Source organism: Somniosus microcephalus, chromosome 22 (genome assembly GCF_052327205.1).
Source record: "Somniosus microcephalus isolate GS21.2 chromosome 22, FLI_Smic_1.0, whole genome shotgun sequence".
Classification (NCBI taxonomy): Eukaryota; Metazoa; Chordata; class Chondrichthyes; order Squaliformes; family Somniosidae; genus Somniosus; species Somniosus microcephalus.
Window position 1 is genome coordinate 56,926,096 of NC_141008.1, and position 19,577 is coordinate 56,945,672.

At 48.1% G+C, this 19,577-nt stretch overlaps 1 protein-coding gene across 10 annotated transcripts in view; it reads left to right on the forward strand.

Annotated features, from left to right (window-relative positions):
- Positions 1–19,577, forward strand: part of ksr1a (kinase suppressor of ras 1a) — a 195,341-nt gene that overhangs the window by 139,461 nt on the left and 36,303 nt on the right. For all 10 annotated transcript variants that reach the window (XR_015073253.1, XM_085964817.1, XM_085964819.1 and 7 more), the window contains 3 exons: positions 16,624–16,693; positions 18,126–18,209; positions 19,228–19,289. Coding sequence is in view for 9 of the 10 variants with exons in the window: in XM_085964817.1 (XP_085820943.1) it covers positions 16,624–16,693; positions 18,126–18,209; positions 19,228–19,289 (216 nt within the window). In the remaining variant the exon portion in view is untranslated. The remainder of the gene's footprint in view (positions 1–16,623; positions 16,694–18,125; positions 18,210–19,227; positions 19,290–19,577) is intronic.

The window sequence follows — 19,577 nt, forward strand, 5'->3', positions numbered from 1 at the left end:
TGAATGGCATAGCTCAGTTGCAGACTATGTTGGACGAACAGTCCACTGTAGCACTGAATAAAAAGATTATCTTGCATTATTAATGTAGAAACACATCCCAGGGTGCTTCAGAGAGGTATAAGGAATAATGAACAGTGAGCGAAAGGAAGAAGAATTAAGAGAATGCCCAAAAACTTGGTTCAAGAGGTGGGTTTTAAGGAGAGGGAAGTGGAGAGGCAGAAGGATATAGAAAGGGGATGCTAGACTCTGGACTAGGCAGTTGAAGGCACAGCTGCCAATGATGGGGGTAAAAGGGAGGGGGCGGGGGATGCACAAGAGGCTAGAGTCAGAGGAACAAGAGAGTTCAGGAAACGTTGTGAGGCTGGCGGAGATAGGGTGGGGTGAAACCATAGAGTAATCTAAACATGAGAACTTTTAATTTGAGGCAGTGGGGAACTGGGAGCCAGCGTAGGTCAGTAAGGACAGGGTGAGTGGGACATTGTGCGGGATAGGACACGAGCAGCAGTGTTTTGGTTGAGCTGATGTTTATGGAGGATAGGAGGCATGCCAGGAGAGCATTAGAGTAATTGAGCCTGGAGGTGACGCAGGCATGTGAGAGGGTTTCAGTGGCAAATGGGTTGAGATGGGAAGGAAGCAGGCAATGTTACGGAGATGTAAGTAGGCGGTCTTTGTGATGGGGAGGATATGGAGTCAGAATCTTAGATCAGGGTCAAGCAGAATGCCGAAGTTGTGATCATCCTAGTTTAGCTTGAGACAGTGGTCAAAGAGGGGGGTGAAGTTTGTGGCAAAGATATGGAGTTTGTAGAGGAGACAGAAGATGGTTTCGGTCTTGCCAATGTTTATCTGGAGGAAATTATGGCTCATCGAAAGCTGGATGTCTGACGACTAAGTCCACGAAGGGGTTGAAAGAGATGGTGGGGAGGTAGACCTGGGTGTCACCAGCGTACATGTGGAACCTGACCCTTGGTCTGTAGATGTCATCGGCAAGTGGCAACATTTAGATGAGGAAGGGCTGAGCATAGATCCTTGGAGGACTTTTGAGGTGACAGTCTGGGGTGGGAATGGAAGCCATTGCTGGAGATGCTCTAGCTACAATCAGATAGGGAAAAGTGAAACCAAGAGAGGCAGTTTCACTGAACTGGGTAACAAAGGAGGTGGAGTTGGAGGATGTTATAGTAAGCTGTAGAGAGGTTGATGAGGGATAATGCACCATAGTACAGCTGCAGAATATGTCATTTATGACTTTGTTGAAGGTTATTTTGGTATTTTGAGGGGTGGTAACATGATTGAAGAGATTCAAAGTTGCTGGAGAAATGGGCATGGATCTGGGAGGTGATTACATGTTCAAGGACTTTTTGAGTTTGTTTAAATTTATTGGCCCGGATTTTGATGTCATCGGTGAAGGAACGGCGCTCGCTGTTAACCCCGCTGACAATTGCCCACAAAGGTTTTGTGGGCTTTAGAACGCAGACTTGCTCTAATCTGGCGTTTGATCCAGTGTGGCGCCCTCTACAGGGGATCTGAGACATCTGTGAGTTGGGCAAAAAACAGCGAGGCTCTTCAACCAATCAGATTGAAGAATCCTCACTGAGACATGCTGAGTCTAAACCAGGAAGTATAAATCAGGAAATATAAACTAGATGTAAATCATGTACAGAGAGCAAAATAAAGATTGGGAAATATAGATGGGATTAATGGAGAAGTAAGAAAACGGGGAAAAAAATGTTAATTTTTATTTTTTCTAAAATCTCCCCGGTTATCTTCTGAAGGAATGAGACTCCAACTTGTAAAATAAATTTATCAGGGCCAGTGAGATTGTTCGCCAGTAATTATCACTTCTTATGCCGTTAAAAGCTCACTTACTCCTGAATGCACCAGCCCTAACTTTTTCTGCGGTCTTTAGTGTGGAACTAGTGGGCAATTACCCCAAAGCTCCATTATCCAGAGTCAATCAGCAAGGACTGCAGCAGCGCACCCTGTTCAGGAGCGGGGTATCTCTGACAGCAACTTCCGGATTTCCGCGTTTAACTGCGCATGTGCGGACGCCGGAAGTTGCTGTCCGATATATCCTGTTGTAACGGTGAGCACTGTTAGCCTCACTTGTTATCGCAAAATCCGGCCCTTATTTTTCTCCTGATTCCCCACCCACAAACACATAATACATTAATCTTTAAGTTAATATAAATAGATACCCTGTTTTCTCTTTTTTTGCCCTCATACTGGCCCTTGGGGGCTAGAGGCCAACCAAGTAACCTGCTCCTGTCTCTTCTAACGTTACTGCTGACCTGGGCAGAAGGGAGGTTTGAGAGTGCCTCCCTAGAGGACCCCAACTTAAGGGCTCAACCACTTCGTCATTCTTCTTTATACTTCAGATAATATCTTTTGAAATTTTTACACTAGTAATGTGTTTCATTTTAGAAATATGTTTTATATTCATTAATGCTATAATTGAACTTGAATACAGTGTCTAGCAGATTATTGAATATACTTACTCCCTATTAAAGATTAGAGTCATAAAGTTATACAGCACAGAAAGAGGCCCACCGTGTCTGCGCCAGCCATCAAGCCCTATCTATTCTAATCCCATTTTCCAGCACTTGGTCCGTAGCCTTGTATGCTATGGCGCTTCAAGTGCTCATCTAAATGCTTCTTGAATGTTATGAGGGTTCCTGCCTCTACCACCCTTTCAGGCAGTGAGTTCCAGATTCCAACCACCCTCTGGGTGAAAAAGTTTGTCCTCAAATCCCCTCTAAACCTCCTACCCCTTATCTTTAAACTATGCCCCCTGGTTATTGACCCCTCTACTAAGGGGGAAAGTTCCTTTCTATCTACCCTATCTATGCACCTCAATCGGGTCCCCCGTCAGCCTTCTCTGCTCTAAGGAAAACAACCCCAGCCTGTCCAGTCTCTGTTCATAGCTGAAGTGCTCCAGCCCAGGCAACATCCTGGTGAATCTCCCCTGCACCCCCTCTAATGCAATCACATCCTTCCTATAGTGTGGTGACCAGAACTGCGCACAGTATTCCAGCTGTGGCCTAACTAGCATTTTATACAGCTCCATCATAACCTCCCTGCTCTTGCCTTCATTAGCTGAGGCATAGAATATAAGTATCCCATATGCCTTTTTAACCACCTTATCTACCTGTCCTGTTGCCTTCAGGGATCTATGTACATGCACACCAAGGTCCCTCTGATCCTCTGTCCTTCCTAGGGTCCTACCATTCATTGTGTATTCCCTTGCCTTGTTAGTCCTCCGAAAATGCATCACCTCACACTTTTCAGGGTTAATTTCCATTTGCCACTGTTCTGCCCATCTAACCAACCCGTCTATATCATCCTGGAGCCTGAGGCTTCCCTCCTCGCTATTTACCACTCCACCAATTTTCGTGTCATCTGCGAACTTACTGATCATACCTCCTACATTCATATCTAAATCATTAATGTACACTACAAACAGCAAAGGACCCAGCACCGATCCCTGCGGTACACCACTGGACACAGGCTCCCGGTCACAAAAACAACCTTCGACCATCACCCTCTGCCTCCTGCCACTAAGCCAATTTTGGATCCAATGTGCCAAATTGCCCTGGATCCCATAGGCTCTTACCTTCTTGACTAGTCTCCGATGCGGGTTTGTCAAAAGCCTTACTGAAGTCCATGTAGACTACATCAACTGCACTACCCTCATCCACACACCTAGTCACCCCCTTGAAAAATTCAATCAAATTGGTTAGACATGATCTCCCCCTGACAAAGCCATGCTGACTATCCTTGATTAACCCTTGCTGCTCCAAGTGGAGACTAATTCTGTCCCTCAGAATTTTTTCCAATAATTTCCCTGCCACTGATGTTAGGCTCACTGGCCTGTAATTCCCTGGTTTATCCCTACGACCCTTCCTGAATAATGGTACTATGTTAGCAGTCCTCCAGTCCTCTGGCACCTCCCCTGTGGCCAGAGAGGTTCTGAAAATTAGTGTCGGAGCCCCTGCAATCTCCTCCCTTGCCTCACACAGCAGCCTGGGATGCACCTCATCTGGGCCTGGGGATTTATCCACTTTTAAGCCCGCTAAAACCGCTAGTACCTCCTCCCTCAATACTAATTTGTTCAAGTATATCACAATCCCCCTGCCTGATTTCTATGCCTACATCGTCCTTCTCCATAGTGAACACAGATGCAAAATATTCATTTAAAACCTCACCCACATCCTCTGGCTCTACAAACAGATTGCCACTTTGGTCCCTAATGGGCCCTATTCTTTCCCTGGTTATCCTCTTGCCCTCAATATACTTATAAAACACCTTGGGATTTTCCTTTATTTTGCCTGCCAGTGTTTTTTCATGCCCCCTCTTCGCTCTCTTAATTTCTTTAAGTACCCCACTGCACTTTCTATACTCCTCTCGGGCTTCTACTGTTTTTAGTCCTTTGTATCTGCCAAAAATCTCCCTTTTTTTTTCCCCTAATCCATTGTTGTATATCCCTTGACATCCAGGGTTCCCTGGGCTTGTTGATCCCAACCTTGACCTTTACGGGAACATGTTGGCATTGTGTACTCTCTACTTCTTTTCTGAAAGACTCCCACTGCTCTGATATGGATTTTCCAACAAGTAGCAGATCCCAGTCCACTTTGGCCAGATCCTGCCTTATCATATTAAAATCGACCTTCTCCCAATTTAGAACCATTATTTCCGGTCCATCTTTGTCCTTTTCTATGACTACCTTAAATCTCACCAAATTATGGTCACTGTCACCAAAATGCTCTCCTACTGACACTACCACTTGCCCGGCTACATTCCCTAGAATTAGGTCCAGTACCACCCCCTCTTGTAGGACTTACTACATGCTGGCTCAAAGAGCACTTCTGGATGCACTTTAAGAATTCTGCACCCTCTAAGCCTTTCACACTCTGACTATCCCAGTTAATATTGGGGAAGTTGAAATCCCCTACTATTATTACCCTATTATTTCTACACTTCTGAGATTTGCCTACATATCTGTTCCTCTATCTCCCCCTGACTGTTTGGGGGCCTATAGTACACTCCCAGCAAAGTGCTTGCCCCCTTTTTGTTTTTAAGTTCTACCCACATGGCTTCATTGGAGGAACCTGCTAAAAGATCATCCCTCCTTACAGCAATAATTGACTCCTTAATTAATATTGTGACACCCCTTCTGCCTCGCCTGAAGATTCTATACCCTGGAATATTGAGCTGCCAGTCCTGCCCCTTCCTCAACTATGTCTCTGTGATAGCAACAATATCATACTCCCATGTGTTCATCAACACCTTCAATTCATCTGCCTTACTCGCAAGACTCCTTGCATTAAAATAAATGCCATACTCCCTTGTGCCATTACATATTTGTTCTGCCTTCCAGGCTGACATGTTTTTTCCTCTATATATTTGGCTGTGCATCACCCCCTACTATAGCTCCACTCCGTATCCCATCCCCCTGCCAAGTTAGTTTAAACCTCCCCGCCCTCCCCCAAAACAGTACTAGCAAACCTCCCCGCAAGGATGTTGGTCCCATTCCAGTTCAGATGCAACCTGTCTGACTTGTACAGGTCCCACCTTCCCCAGAAGCAGACCCAGTGATCTAGGAAACTAAAGCCCTCCCTCCTGCACCAACTCTTAAGCCACGCATTCATCTGCTCTATCCTCCTATTCCTATACTCACTAGCACATGGCACTGGGAGTAATCCAGAGATTACAACCTTTTGAGGTCCTGCTTTTTAATCTGCTACCTAGCTCCCTAAATTCTTGTTGCAGGACTTCATCCCTCTTTCTACCTATGTCGTTGGTACCAATGTGAACCATGACCTCTGACTGTTCGCCCTCCCCCTTCAGAATGCCTTGCAGCCGTTCAGTGATATTCTTGACCCTGGCACCAGGGAGGCAACATATCATCCTGGAGTCACGTCTGGGGCCACAAACGTCTATCTGTTCCCCTTGCGATAGAATCCCCTATCACTATTGCTCTCCCACTCTTTCTCCTCCCCTCCTGTGCAGCTGAGCCACTCGTAGTGCCATGGACTTGGTATTTGCTGCATTCCCCTGAGAAACCATCTCCCCCAGCAGTATCCAAAACGGAAAATCTGTTGGAGAGGGAGATGGATCCAGGGGACTCCTGCACAACCTTCCTAGTTCTTATACTCTGTCTGGAGGTCACCCATTCCCTGTCTGCCTGTGCACTCTTTACCTGCGGTGTGACCACCTCGTTAAACGTGCTACCCACGAAGATCTCAGCTTCGTGGATGCTCCTCAGTGACTCCAGCCGCAGCTCCAGCTCCGAAATGCGGATTTCGAGTAGCTGCAGCTGGAGACACTTCCTGCACATGTGTTCGTCCTGGACACCGAAAGTGTCCCTGACTTCCCACATAGCACAGGATGAGCACTCCACGCTGCCAAACTGTCCTGCCACGTCCTACCCTTAATTTATCCCTTTACTTCCTTTAAATTAAAGAATATTAAATACACTAGGGACCTTACTTCCCTTTAAACACTACTTACTCTAAATTAGAGACCTTACTTTTACTACAACGACTGAACTGTAGAAATACTCGCCAGGTCCTACTTGCCAATCGGCTCCTTCCCCAGATGTGATGTTACTTTAGAGGCTTCGCAGTTGTTGTTGTTTGACTGCTCCCGCTCTCTGACTCTTTCCCAACTCGCAACACTCCAGTGTCGGCCTCCTCTGCAACGTTCTTTTATGGCCGCTCCCACACAGGTCCACGTCCTCTGCAGCGCTCCTTTTATGGCCGATCCGCCTTCTCTCAGGTTCCGCTACCACTCCCACACGTGTCGGGCCTCCTCTGCAGCGCTCTTTTTTGGCCAATCCACCTTCTCTCAGGTCCCGCTGCCGCTCCCACACAGGTCTGCCTCCTCTGGGTCGGTTGAATAGCAATTGTAGCACTCTGGGGATTTTAAATAGGCTCTGCACCTCATGAATGGCTGTAGTGATGGAAGTGCAGGTTCTATAACCTTCTGCTTCAACCACTCGTTGAACCTTTGCATTCACACACATTAACATTAATTTAGGCATATAATATCAGATGGTAATTGTGGGTGAATAACCAGGTTAATCTCCAAGAACTGTGTAACATTGGACCGGGGACTTGGACTGTACAGTTGCTTTTATACCCGTGCCTAAAATATGCACTTAATGTAAAATGTCTGCTGTTCGGTACCAAAGCTGCTGCTCGAGTATGGCAACACTAACCTTGATTTAGTATTTAATATCTTTGCATGAAATAGTACCCTGCTTTCACACGCTACATGGCGTTGCAATTGTTTCAAATGCAGAAGTCATTGGTTCTCAATAAGAAAGCATGGACAAGCGATCAACCTGATTCATAGAGTTGCTAAATTCAACAACACATTTCACTTACCAGCCCACACGGCGAGAACTGGCTGCATCTGCATGGGGAGCAATTATAATACATCTCGTCACATTTCTTTTTCTGTGTGAGATAATTGATGTAGCTGCGAAGAACAGCACAAGTGAATAATCACTGATATTTATTGTGCTGGTCCTTAAGGCAAATTATACCGAACTTCTGTTTAATACCTTGTGTCCTGTAGACTTCAATTTGAAAAGTTGCTTTTATTTCTTGATTTCCCCCTCCCCCCTTCTCTCTGCTCCCTTCTCCCCCTTTCTCTCTGCTCCCTTCTCCCCCTTTCTCTCTGCTCCCTTCTCCCCCCTTCTCTCTGCTCCCTTCTCTCTGCCCCCTTCTCTCTGCTCCCTTCTCCCCCTTTCTCTCTGCTCCCTTCTCCCCCTTTCTCTCTGCTCCCTTCTCCCCCCTTCTCTCTGCTCCCTTCTCTCTGCTCCCTTCTCTCTGCTCCCTTCTCTCTGCTCCCTTCTCTCTGCTCCCTTCTCTCTGCTCCCTTCTCTCTGCTCCCTTCTCCCCCTTTCTCTCTGCTCCCTTCTCCCCCTTTCTCTCTGCTCCCTTCTCCCCCTTTCTCTCTGCTCCCTTCTCCCCCTTTCTCTCTGCTCCCTTCTCCCCCTTTCTCTCTGCTCCCTTCTCCCCCTTTCTCTCTGCTCCCTTCTCCCCCTTTCTCTCTGCTCCCTTCTCCCCCTTCTCTCTGCTCCCTTCTCCCCCTTTCTCTCTGCTCCCTTCTCCCCCCTTTCTCTCTGCTCCCTTCTCCCCCTTTCTCTCTGCTCCCTTCTCCCCCTTTCTCTCTGCTCCCTTCTCCCCCTTTCTCTCTGCTCCCTTCTCCCCCTTTCTCTCTGCTCCCTTCTCCCCCCTTTCTCTCTGCTCCCTTCTCCCCCTTTCTCTCTGCTCCCTTCTCCCCCTTCTCTCTCTGCTCCCTTCTCCCCCCTTCTCTCTGCTCCCTTCTCCCCCCTTCTCTCTGCTCCCTTCTCCCCCCTTCTCTCTGCTCCCTTCTCCCCCTTTCTCTCTGCTCCCTTCTCCCCCTTTCTCTCTGCTCCCTTCTCCCCCTTTCTCTCTGCTCCCTTCTCCCCCTTTCTCTCTGCTCCCTTCTCCCCCTTCTCTCTGCTCCCTTCTCCCCCTTTCTCTCTGCTCCCTTCTCCCCCCTTTCTCTCTGCTCCCTTCTCCCCCTTTCTCTCTGCTCCCTTCTCCCCCTTTCTCTCTGCTCCCTTCTCCCCCTTTCTCTCTGCTCCCTTCTCCCCCTTTCTCTCTGCTCCCTTCTCCCCCCTTTCTCTCTGCTCCCTTCTCCCCCTTTCTCTCTGCTCCCTTCTCCCCCTTCTCTCTCTGCTCCCTTCTCCCCCCTTCTCTCTGCTCCCTTCTCCCCCCTTCTCTCTGCTCCCTTCTCCCCCCTTCTCTCTGCTCCCTTCTCCCCCTTTCTCTCTGCTCCCTTCTCCCCCTTTCTCTCTGCTCCCTTCTCCCCCTTTCTCTCTGCTCCCTTCTCCCCCTTTCTCTCTGCTCCCTTCTCCCCCTTCTCTCTGCTCCCTTCTCCCCCTTTCTCTCTGCTCCCTTCTCCCCCTTTCTCTCTGCTCCCTTCTCCCCCCTTCTCTCTGCTCCCTTCTCCCCCTTTCTCTCTGCTCCCTTCTCCCCCCTTCTCTCTGCTCCCTTCTCCCCCTTTCTCTCTGCTCCCTTCTCCCCCCTTCTCTCTGCTCCCTTCTCCCCCTTTCTCTCTGCTCCCTTCTCCCCCTTTCTCTCTGCTCCCTTCTCCCCCTTTCTCTCTGCTCCCTTCTCCCCCCTTCTCTCTGCTCCCTTCTCCCCCTTCTCTCTGCTCCCTTCTCCCCCTTTCTCTCTGCTCCCTTCTCCCCCTTTCTCTCTCTGCTCCCTTCTCCCCCTTTCTCTCTCTGCTCCCTTCTCCCCCTTTCTCTCTGCTCCCTTCGCCCCCCCCTTTCTCTCTGCTCCCTTCTCCCCCTTTCTCTCTGCTCCCTTCTCCCCCCTTCTCTCTGCTCCCTTCTCCCCCCTTCTCTCTGCTCCCTTCTCCCCCTTTCTCTCTGCTCCCTTCTCCCCCCTTCTCTCTGCTCCCTTCTCCCCCTTTCTCTCTGCTCCCTTCTCCCCCTTTCTCTCTGCTCCCTTCTCCCCTTTCTCTCTGCTCCCTTCTCCCCCTTCTCTCTGCTCCCTTCTCCCCCTTTCTCTCTGCTCCCTTCTCCCCCTTTCTCTCTGCTCCCTTCTCCCCCCTTCTCTCTGCTCCCTTCTCCCCCTTTCTCTCTGCTCCCTTCTCCCCCCTTTCTCTCTGCTCCCTTCTCCCCCTTTCTCTCTGCTCCCTTCTCCCCCTTTCTCTCTGCTCCCTTCTCCCCCTTTCTCTCTGCTCCATTCTCCCCCTTTCTCTCTGCTCCCTTCTCCCCCCTTTCTCTCTGCTCCCTTCTCCCCCTTTCTCTCTGCTCCCTTCTCCCCCTTCTCTCTCTGCTCCCTTCTCCCCCCTTCTCTCTGCTCCCTTCTCCCCCCTTCTCTCTGCTCCCTTCTCCCCCCTTCTCTCTGCTCCCTTCTCCCCCTTTCTCTCTGCTCCCTTCTCCCCCTTTCTCTCTGCTCCCTTCTCCCCCTTTCTCTCTGCTCCCTTCTCCCCCTTTCTCTCTGCTCCCTTCTCCCCCTTTCTCTCTGCTCCCTTCTCCCCCTTCTCTCTGCTCCCTTCTCCCCCTTTCTCTCTGCTCCCTTCTCCCCCTTTCTCTCTGCTCCCTTCTCCCCCCTTCTCTCTGCTCCCTTCTCCCCCTTTCTCTCTGCTCCCTTCTCCCCCCTTCTCTCTGCTCCCTTCTCCCCCTTTCTCTCTGCTCCCTTCTCCCCCCTTCTCTCTGCTCCCTTCTCCCCCTTTCTCTCTGCTCCCTTCTCCCCCTTTCTCTCTGCTCCCTTCTCCCCCTTTCTCTCTGCTCCCTTCTCCCCCCTTCTCTCTGCTCCCTTCTCCCCCTTTCTCTCTGCTCCCTTCTCCCCCCTTCTCTCTGCTCCCTTCTCCCCCTTTCTCTCTGCTCCCTTCTCCCCCTTTCTCTCTCTGCTCCCTTCTCCCCCTTTCTCTCTGCTCCCTTCGCCCCCCCCTTTCTCTCTGCTCCCTTCTCCCCCTTTCTCTCTCTGCTCCCTTCTCCCCCTTTCTCTCTGCTCCCTTCTCCCCCTTTCTCTCTGCTCCCTTCTCCCCCTTTCTCTCTGCTCCCTTCTCCCCCTTTCTCTCTCTGCTCCCTTCTCCCCCTTTCTCTCTGCTCCCTTCTCCCCCTTTCTCTCTGCTCCCTTCTCCCCCCTTCTCTCTGCTCCCTTCTCCCCCCTTCTCTCTGCTCCCTTCTCCCCCTTTCTCTCTGCTCCCTTCTCCCCCCTTCTCTCTGCTCCCTTCTCCCCCTTTCTCTCTGCTCCCTTCTCCCCCTTTCTCTCTGCTCCCTTCTCCCCCTTTCTCTCTGCTCCCTTCTCCCCCCTTCTCTCTGCTCCCTTCTCTCTGCTCCCTTCTCCCCCTTTCTCTCTGCTCCCTTCTCCCCCTTTCTCTCTCTGCTCCCTTCTCCCCCTTTCTCTCTCTGCTCCCTTCTCCCCCTTTCTCTCTGCTCCCTTCGCCCCCCCCTTTCTCTCTGCTCCCTTCTCCCCCTTTCTCTCTGCTCCCTTCTCCCCCCTTCTCTCTGCTCCCTTCTCCCCCTTTCTCTCTGCTCCCTTCTCCCCCCTTCTCTCTGCTCCCTTCTCCCCCTTTCTCTCTGCTCCCTTCTCCCCCTTCTCTCTGCTCCCTTCTCCCCCTTTCTCTCTGCTCCCTTCTCCCCCTTTCTCTCTGCTCCCTTCTCCCCCCTTCTCTCTGCTCCCTTCTCCCCCTTTCTCTCTGCTCCCTTCTCCCCCCTTCTCTCTGCTCCCTTCTCCCCCCTTCTCTCTGCTCCCTTCTCCCCCCTTCTCTCTGCTCCCTTCTCCCCCTTTCTGCTCCCTTCTCCCCCCTTCTCTCTGCTCCCTTCTCCCCCTTTCTCTCTGCTCCCTTCTCCCCCTTCTCTCTGCTCCCTTCTCCCCCTTTCTCTCTGCTCCCTTCTCCCCCTTCTCTCTGCTCCCTTCTCCCCCTTCTCTCTGCTCCCTTCTCCCCCTTTCTCTCTCTGCTCCCTTCTCCCCCCTTCTCTCTGCTCCCTTCTCCCCCTTTCTCTCTGCTCCCTTCTCCCCCTTTCTCTCTGCTCCCTTCTCCCCCCTTCTCTCTGCTCCCTTCTCTCTGCTCCCTTCTCCCCCTTTCTCTCTGCTCCCTTCTCCCCCTTTCTCTCTCTGCTCCCTTCTCCCCCTTTCTCTCTCTGCTCCCTTCTCCCCCTTTCTCTCTGCTCCCTTCGCCCCCCCCTTTCTCTCTGCTCCCTTCTCCCCCTTTCTCTCTGCTCCCTTCTCCCCCCTTCTCTCTGCTCCCTTCTCCCCCTTTCTCTCTGCTCCCTTCTCCCCCCTTCTCTCTGCTCCCTTCTCCCCCTTTCTCTCTGCTCCCTTCTCCCCCTTCTCTCTGCTCCCTTCTCCCCCTTTCTCTCTGCTCCCTTCTCCCCCTTTCTCTCTGCTCCCTTCTCCCCCCTTCTCTCTGCTCCCTTCTCCCCCTTTCTCTCTGCTCCCTTCTCCCCCCTTCTCTCTGCTCCCTTCTCCCCCCTTCTCTCTGCTCCCTTCTCCCCCCTTCTCTCTGCTCCCTTCTCCCCCTTTCTCTCTGCTCCCTTCTCCCCCCTTCTCTCTGCTCCCTTCTCCCCCTTTCTCTCTGCTCCCTTCTCCCCCTTCTCTCTGCTCCCTTCTCCCCCTTTCTCTCTCTGCTCCCTTCTCCCCCTTTCTCTCTGCTCCCTTCTCCCCCTTTCTCTCTGCTCCCTTCTCCCCCTTTCTCTCTGCTCCCTTCTCCCCCTTTCTCTCTCTGCTCCCTTCTCCCCCTTTCTCTCTGCTCCCTTCGCCCCCCCCTTTCTCTCTGCTCCCTTCTCCCCCTTTCTCTCTCTGCTCCCTTCTCCCCCTTTCTCTCTGCTCCCTTCTCCCCCTTTCTCTCTGCTCCCTTCTCCCCCTTTTCCTCTGCTCCCTTCTCCCCCCTTCTCTCTGCTCCCTTCTCCCCCTTTCTCTCTGCTCCCTTCTCCCCCTTCTCTCTGCTCCCTTCTCCCCCTTTCTCTCTCTGCTCCCTTCTCCCCCTTTCTCTCTGCTCCCTTCTCCCCCTTTCTCTCTGCTCCCTTCTCCCCCTTTCTCTCTGCTCCCTTCTCCCCCTTTCTCTCTCTGCTCCCTTCTCCCCCTTTCTCTCTGCTCCCTTCGCCCCCCCCTTTCTCTCTGCTCCCTTCTCCCCCTTTCTCTCTCTGCTCCCTTCTCCCCCTTTCTCTCTGCTCCCTTCTCCCCCTTTCTCTCTGCTCCCTTCTCCCCCTTTTCCTCTGCTCCCTTCTCCCCCTTTTCCTCTGCTCCCTTCTCCCCCTTTCTCTCTGCTCCCTTCTCCCCCTTTCTCTCTGCTCCCTTCTCCCCCCTTCTCTCTCTGCTCCCTTCTCCCCCCTTCTCTCTGCTCCCTTCTCCCCCTTTCTCTCTGCTCCCTTCTCCCCCTTTCTCTCTCTGCTCCCTTCTCCCCCTTTCTCTCTGCTCCCTTCTCCCCCCTTCTCTCTGCTCCCTTCGCCCCCCCCTTTCTCTCTGCTCCCTTCTCTTCTCTTCCCCCTCCCTTCTCCCTGCCTTTTTGTATTTTGTCTTTTGTCACAATTTTATCCCCTTACCTCCTTTCCTGTTCTGTGGCCACTGGTACCTTGCCCAGTAGGGCATTTTTCATGAGGGTCTTGATGCTAAGCCTTGGCTGGCTTTTCACAGTGCAGCAGCTGAGCCTGATTTAATCTTCACCAAAATTCTCTCGTGTGCTTTGCAGGAGTCACTAGATAATGATCATGGAAGGAAACTGACTATTTTTACCTTTGCATTGCAGAGGCAATGAGGCCATTTGTAGTGCTCTACTGCTACCATGCTCAGTTAACTCAGCACAACCTGGGACATTTTGCTCTGTATGGTTCAGCAACTCACTGGATCAACTTTGGGCAGTGTAATATTTTTGCAATTATACTTGATAGTAATGTAAATATAAAATTATTTTGAGCTCCCTTGATGGTCTTCTAAACCATATAGGTCATTGCCCCAGGTTTGATTCCTGTTCTGTGCTGAGTAAGTTGATCGCTGTCATGCTGACAGCAGAGTGCCTCAATGCTCCTGGCTAAATAGGCGAGGGGAGGTGGGAGGTAGAAGGAGAATCAACCAACGTCTAGCTCCTGTTGGATAACTATTGGTTTCGGCTGCAAAGTGGATGTCAGGTGAAGAAAAAAATTGGGCTTGGTTGTGATGTCCTCCACAGTAGAATAGTCTGCTGGAACTCGATTTCTGGACTTGTACATGAATGCTCACTTGGGTGAGTTACTGGAGAGTATTGGTACTCCGGCAAAACTCGATTCTTTCAGGACAGGAAGATTAAGGGGAGAAAATTAGAACAAAAACATATTAGCCCGGATTTTGTGGTAAGCGGTGAAGGGATGGCGCTTGCCACTGACCTCGCAAAAAGCTGCCCACAAAGATTTAGTGGGTTCTGGAACGTCGATTTCCTCTATTCTTGCGCGACTTTGGCGCCATCTGTGGCATTTAGCAACAGTACAGGCAGGCTGATCAGCCAAGCAAATTGAAAAATTCTCAGACTGCAAAGCAGGAAGTAAAAAGCAGGGAATAAAATTCACATTTTAGAACATTGTACAGAAAGCAAAATAAAGATTGGGACATACACATGGGATTAAGGTAGAAGCAGAAATATCATAAACTAAAAAAAATATTTTTTATTATTTTAAAAATCATGGAATGTTTAAATGTTCTTCTGAGGGAATGAGACTCCACACTTGTAAAATTAGTTTTTCAGGGCCAGTGAGGTTGTTCAGTAATTATGACTTAGTATGCTGTTTAAAAACTCAGTTACACCTCATTCAATAAGGCTCAACATTTTCTGTGGTTTTTACAGCCAGAATAGTGCGTAAAATGTTGAAGTTCACGTCAATTCACTGATTTTGTGTTGATTGCACCTGGTGAAGACTACATCCGCGCACCCTGTGGAGGAGCAGGGTATCACTGACAGTAACTTCCGGATTTCCACGTTTAACTGCAAATGTGCGGAAGCCAGAAGTTGCTGCCAGGCTTACACAGTAATGACAGCAAACGTTGACAGTCTCACAGTCATTACAACCACAAATTCCGGGCCTTTATTTTGCAGCTGTTCCATGATAAAATGCATCATAAAGCTGTTTCAAACAGCTTTCATTACTTTAAGGGTTAAGCTCATGAGGCTTGTGTTTACAGATTACTAATATAGTAAAGCAAATTTTTTATGTGGTATGTGATGTAATCAATCAGTCAATGACTTTAATTAGATGTTGGCTTAGTTTTTAAAGCTTATTAGATTTTATTAACAATATATACAATACTTATTTACTTACTGGTATCAGCCGTGGCTCAGTTGGTAGCACGCTCACCTCCGAGTCAGAAGGTCGCGGGTTCAAGTCCCACTCCAGGGACTTGAGCACATAAAGCTAGGCTGACACTCCAGTGCAGTACTGAGGGAGTGCTGCACTGTCGGAGGTGCCGTCTTTCGGATGAGACGTTAAACCGAGGCCCCGTCTGCGCTCTCAGGTGGATGTAAATATCCCACGGCACTATTTCGAAGAAGAGCAGGGGAGTTATCCCCGGTATCCTGGCCAATATTTATCCCTCAACCAACATAACAAAAACAGATTATCTGGTCATTATCACATTGCTGTTTGTGGGAGCTTGCTGTGCGCAAATTGGCTGCCGCGTTTCCCACATTACAACAGTGACTTTCTTTCTGTCTTATTCCAGTAATTGTCATCATGACAGGAATGAGTTCCTCCCTAATGGCAAAAACATTTTCTTTCCCCCCAACTTTACTTAGAGCTCACCTTTAAACCTCCATGTCAAAATACATATGTGGAACAGAGACAGGAGCCTAGGGGATTCCCTTCAGTGCAAATGCCCTTCGAAGAAGGATTTACCTTTGCTGGTCTCAGTGCTTTTTTTCCCTTCCACCTATGCACCCCTCCCCCTCCCCTCCCCCCCCCCCCCCCGCCTAAAACACAATATTGGCTAATAGTCTAAGCTTGAGGTATGGGAACCGTGTAAAAGAAGAGTTCTTACAAAAATTAAAGAAACCAATGCAAAATCCTTGTCTCTCCACGCGTCACAACAAAGAAATGAAGTAACTGAGTACAGGAAACTTTTTGTGCTATCCGGAAATCTGGAGCCACCGGCAAAAATCAGCAGCCGTTTTTTATTCTTTTTGTTTGTTTTTTTTTGCTTTGTTTGAACAGTCAAGCTGTGCAAGGTCTGTAGCTATAAACAGCTTCAGCTACAGAGCTTTAGGGCCACACCCCAGTGTTTAGAAGCTGTTGCTAAGCAACAGTGTTTGTTGTCAAATACGGAGATAAGAATCTCCGCAACTCTCAACATTAACTCTGGAGAGTACGGCACTTTTTAGGCAACGGCAGCAGCTCGGTCCCGTGGGTGCCGGATAGCACAAAGTTTCCTGTAAATGCCTGTTATGGTACTAGACCGTAATGCGGCATTCTCTCATCTTCTCCCCCCACCCCCATTCTCTCTGGTTTTCTGGACCATGCACTATTTTGTGAGCAGGCAGGTAACCTGCTGATGTTACTTTGTAAGTAATCATTGGGAAGTGCTAGGGTGGTCTGAGCTGTCACTGCTTGAATTTTTTTGATGTCCCTTTGAAAACCTTTGCACTTCACTTGATTTTTAACTTGGAACACTAATCATTGGGGGAAATGTAATATGTTGGTACATTGATGTCTGATGCCACCAGGCCACCCATTGTGTATATTTTTGGCAAAGACTGCTCTACGCAGCAGGTTGTTTTAAATATATACAATTTTAAGTCTATAAATACATTTTATCCACCATTCTCTTGGAGATTTGTATCTGTGAAAGCAGTTGGATTTTGTGCAACTAAGTTTGTTTCAATGTAGACTGACTGCCCAAAGTCTTATTTATCTGAGGGCTTCCATTTTAAATGCATTGGTTGGAAGTGCTTGATGGTGTTTCAAAGACATGCAATTTAGACTTTTAAAAATATGGCAAAACCTGCCTTATACACAATATAGGCACCCTTGTCTATAGTGGCCATCCTGGACAAATTTGGTCCTGCATTAAAACAAACACTGGTCTGTTGAGCCCAAATAACTTCTGTCTCTTTTTTAAACCATTTTAATTCCTTTGAAAGTCAGTTTAAACATAATCTCTCTTCCCTTTGCAGACACTTTACGTGTACCGCGGGGATCCCCTCAGATGCTACGAAGAGATTTTGGGCTTTCCATTACACATAGGTAAGTAACAAGAAAGCAGAATCAAATTGTTAAACTTTTTGCTCGGGTCTTCACATGTTTAATGCAGTGGTACTCAATCCAGCTCCTGTGCCTCTGGGCCTTCATTCACAGCCGGTCTGGTTGGACTCTAGGGGAATCGAGGGATATGGGGATCAGGCGGGAAAGTGGAGTTGAGGTCTAGGATCAGCCATAATCTTGCTGCATGGCAGAGCAGGCCTGAAGGGCTGTATGGTCTACTCCTGCTCAGAGTTCTTGTGTTCTTACTAAGCTGGGATTCATATTGTTCCGAGTCCTTTTCTTGCGCTCCAACAAAAGATCAGGCCAGAGGTAGAATGCAATGAAAAAGTAGGATTATCGCATTCTACGCAGCAAATGAGAGAGCCCCATTGAAAAATAACTAAGTCAAACTAATAGTTCTGGAATGTTCCCTCCCCCTTCCTGTGGGGAAGTGCCTGGTATCCACTTGGCAACTGCCCATAAAAGAATGATTGAAATCAGGTGCTTACTTGGTGGCGAAATGCAGATTGGGTCCTGCGTGCCAGCGCTGTGTGTTGCAGCATTCTGAGAATGGCTCTTTGGACAAGTCCTTAGTTGGGAATGTGGCCCCCAATAAGTTAATGAGTAGCACTATTTGTTTTAATGGGACTAGCTCTGTTTATGCCACGCTTAAAGGAATTGATTACCACATTGTGCAAAATAACTGAATCCTTTGGTAAATTAGTCTACGGAACACATATTAAAAAAAATAAAAATAAAAAAAATAAAAAAATTACATTTCTGACAATTGATCTTTTTGAAAATGTTTAGTGCGTGCGTTCCATGTTTGCACCTCACAATCCACAATTTGTTGCTACTGTTGAGCTCCCAGAAGTCAGTCTTCCCAGAAACGTGTCTGGCTGGAACTTAATGGTACTGATTTTGAATGTGAGATTGCAGTTTTGAATAATTATAAATAGAAAATTCTCATGCCCCTTGTGGAGGATATGACCGTGTTACAGATATCTGGTTATGAAAGCAGGCTACTGATGATAATTGTTATCACTGAATTAAAAGGTTACTAAAGAAGATGTAAGTTACATTAGTGACTTGCTTTCAGTACCAGTGTTCAGATGTTTTCACTGAACAATCTGATTATATGACTGAATTGGTTAAATTCTCTCTCCTATGTGAATTTTCTCTTTATACAGCTTTCAAGAAGTGGAAAATTGCTCTTTAAGAATAATGTTGAACAGTTTCAATTGTCACATGAAGCAATAGGAATGTTTTTAAATATTCCTTCAATGTAATTTATTTGCTTAAAAAGTTACTTGATTCATATTCTATCTGGCCTTAGAAGTCTCTGTTAATACTGAATGAAACAATCTTCCACTTTTCAGATATGACAATTTCTGTTGCTCTTGGACTAAGAGACCTGTTACATATTTGCTTTTAGGTTTTCAACAAAATCCTGGTTATCACAGACCTGTCAAGTTTGTCAAAAAAATATGATGTTTGGCGTGAAGTGCAAACACTGTAGGTAAGTTCTGCCAGGACAGTTACACTTGTAATTGGAGCAGGCAAACATGTAGGTGTAATAAATACACCATATAATTAGTGTAGCTAGAGTAAATGTACTGCCTGGAGTGGTACTGTCTCTGACACGGACCAGCAAAAGTCACAGGTTGAATTTTGGGTCTGTGCTTTAGTTAGCTGGTCTCAGCTTGGGCAGCGATGGGGCTGCTACCATTGCTTAAGGAGGGGGGGAAGTCAGCCAGGGTGTCTGCTGCTGATTGCCATCCAATACTGCCAGCTAGAAGGTGAGTGGGGCATTGGGTGAGGACAGATCAAGCTGTGTCTGTGACGCCCTACATTGTTAAATATCCTGCTGGCACTTGCTGGTGAGGTGTGCGTATAAAAGCATATGTAGATCTTAATCACACCTGATCCGCAGAATGGGAAGATCTCCTTGGCCTCGTAAAAGCAAAGAGGCAGATTTTCTGAGGGGGAACCCAGATTATTCAACTCTGGTCACCAGCAAATGAAAGTCTCTGGCCTGTGCAGCTGACCTATTGAAATAGATCCCATTAACTAGCTCAGTTACTCAGATAAATGCGTTTACATTCTCTATGGGGGTAGCTTGAAAAGAAAATAATTAACCAAACTGGAATATATTGGTTTTAGGAATGAACTCTGAAGAAGTTCCAGTCAGGAAATGGTACTGTTCCAAAGAATTACCATCGCTCTTAATAAAACCAGGTTAATGGATTTAAGTGTCTGAAACCAACATAACACTGCTCATGAATAGGCTCTGCAGCATAAAAGCTTAATATAAATGCCAAGATTTTTTTTTTTTTTTAAAGCACCTGTTGCCGATATCTTAAATTATTAAATGAACATGAGCATAGTAGCTATTGATAAAATATTAATGGTAAAGCCCTTGTGGTGTCCATTCTTTCTGTTGCCAAGGGTCGGTAAGCTGTTATTGCCTATCTTAGTTTTGAAATAGATAATACATTTGAATGCATTTTGGTATTGTATTTTGCTTTCCTTTTTAGATTAAAGTGCCACAACAAATGCACAAAGGAAGCTCCTCCATGTCGGATATCACTTCCTCAAAGTAAGATTTCAGTTTGTAATATAGTGTACAGTATTTTTCCATGTAAGGTGTTTTCAGTCACATGGTTGATTGGTTTCTGTGTGTCAGACACTCGGCTGACCAGGAAGCCATATAGCTTCAGGAGGAGATGAATGAATAGTTTAAAAGGTTAAGTTGGGTGTCGCGTGATGTTTCAAGCTGCAGCGATACAAAGTGGTGATTACATACATCAACCCCCGGTCCTCCGCATGCTCCATGCCCCAGAAAATAGACTGAGATCCTCATCCTCACATTCAAATCCTTTCACAA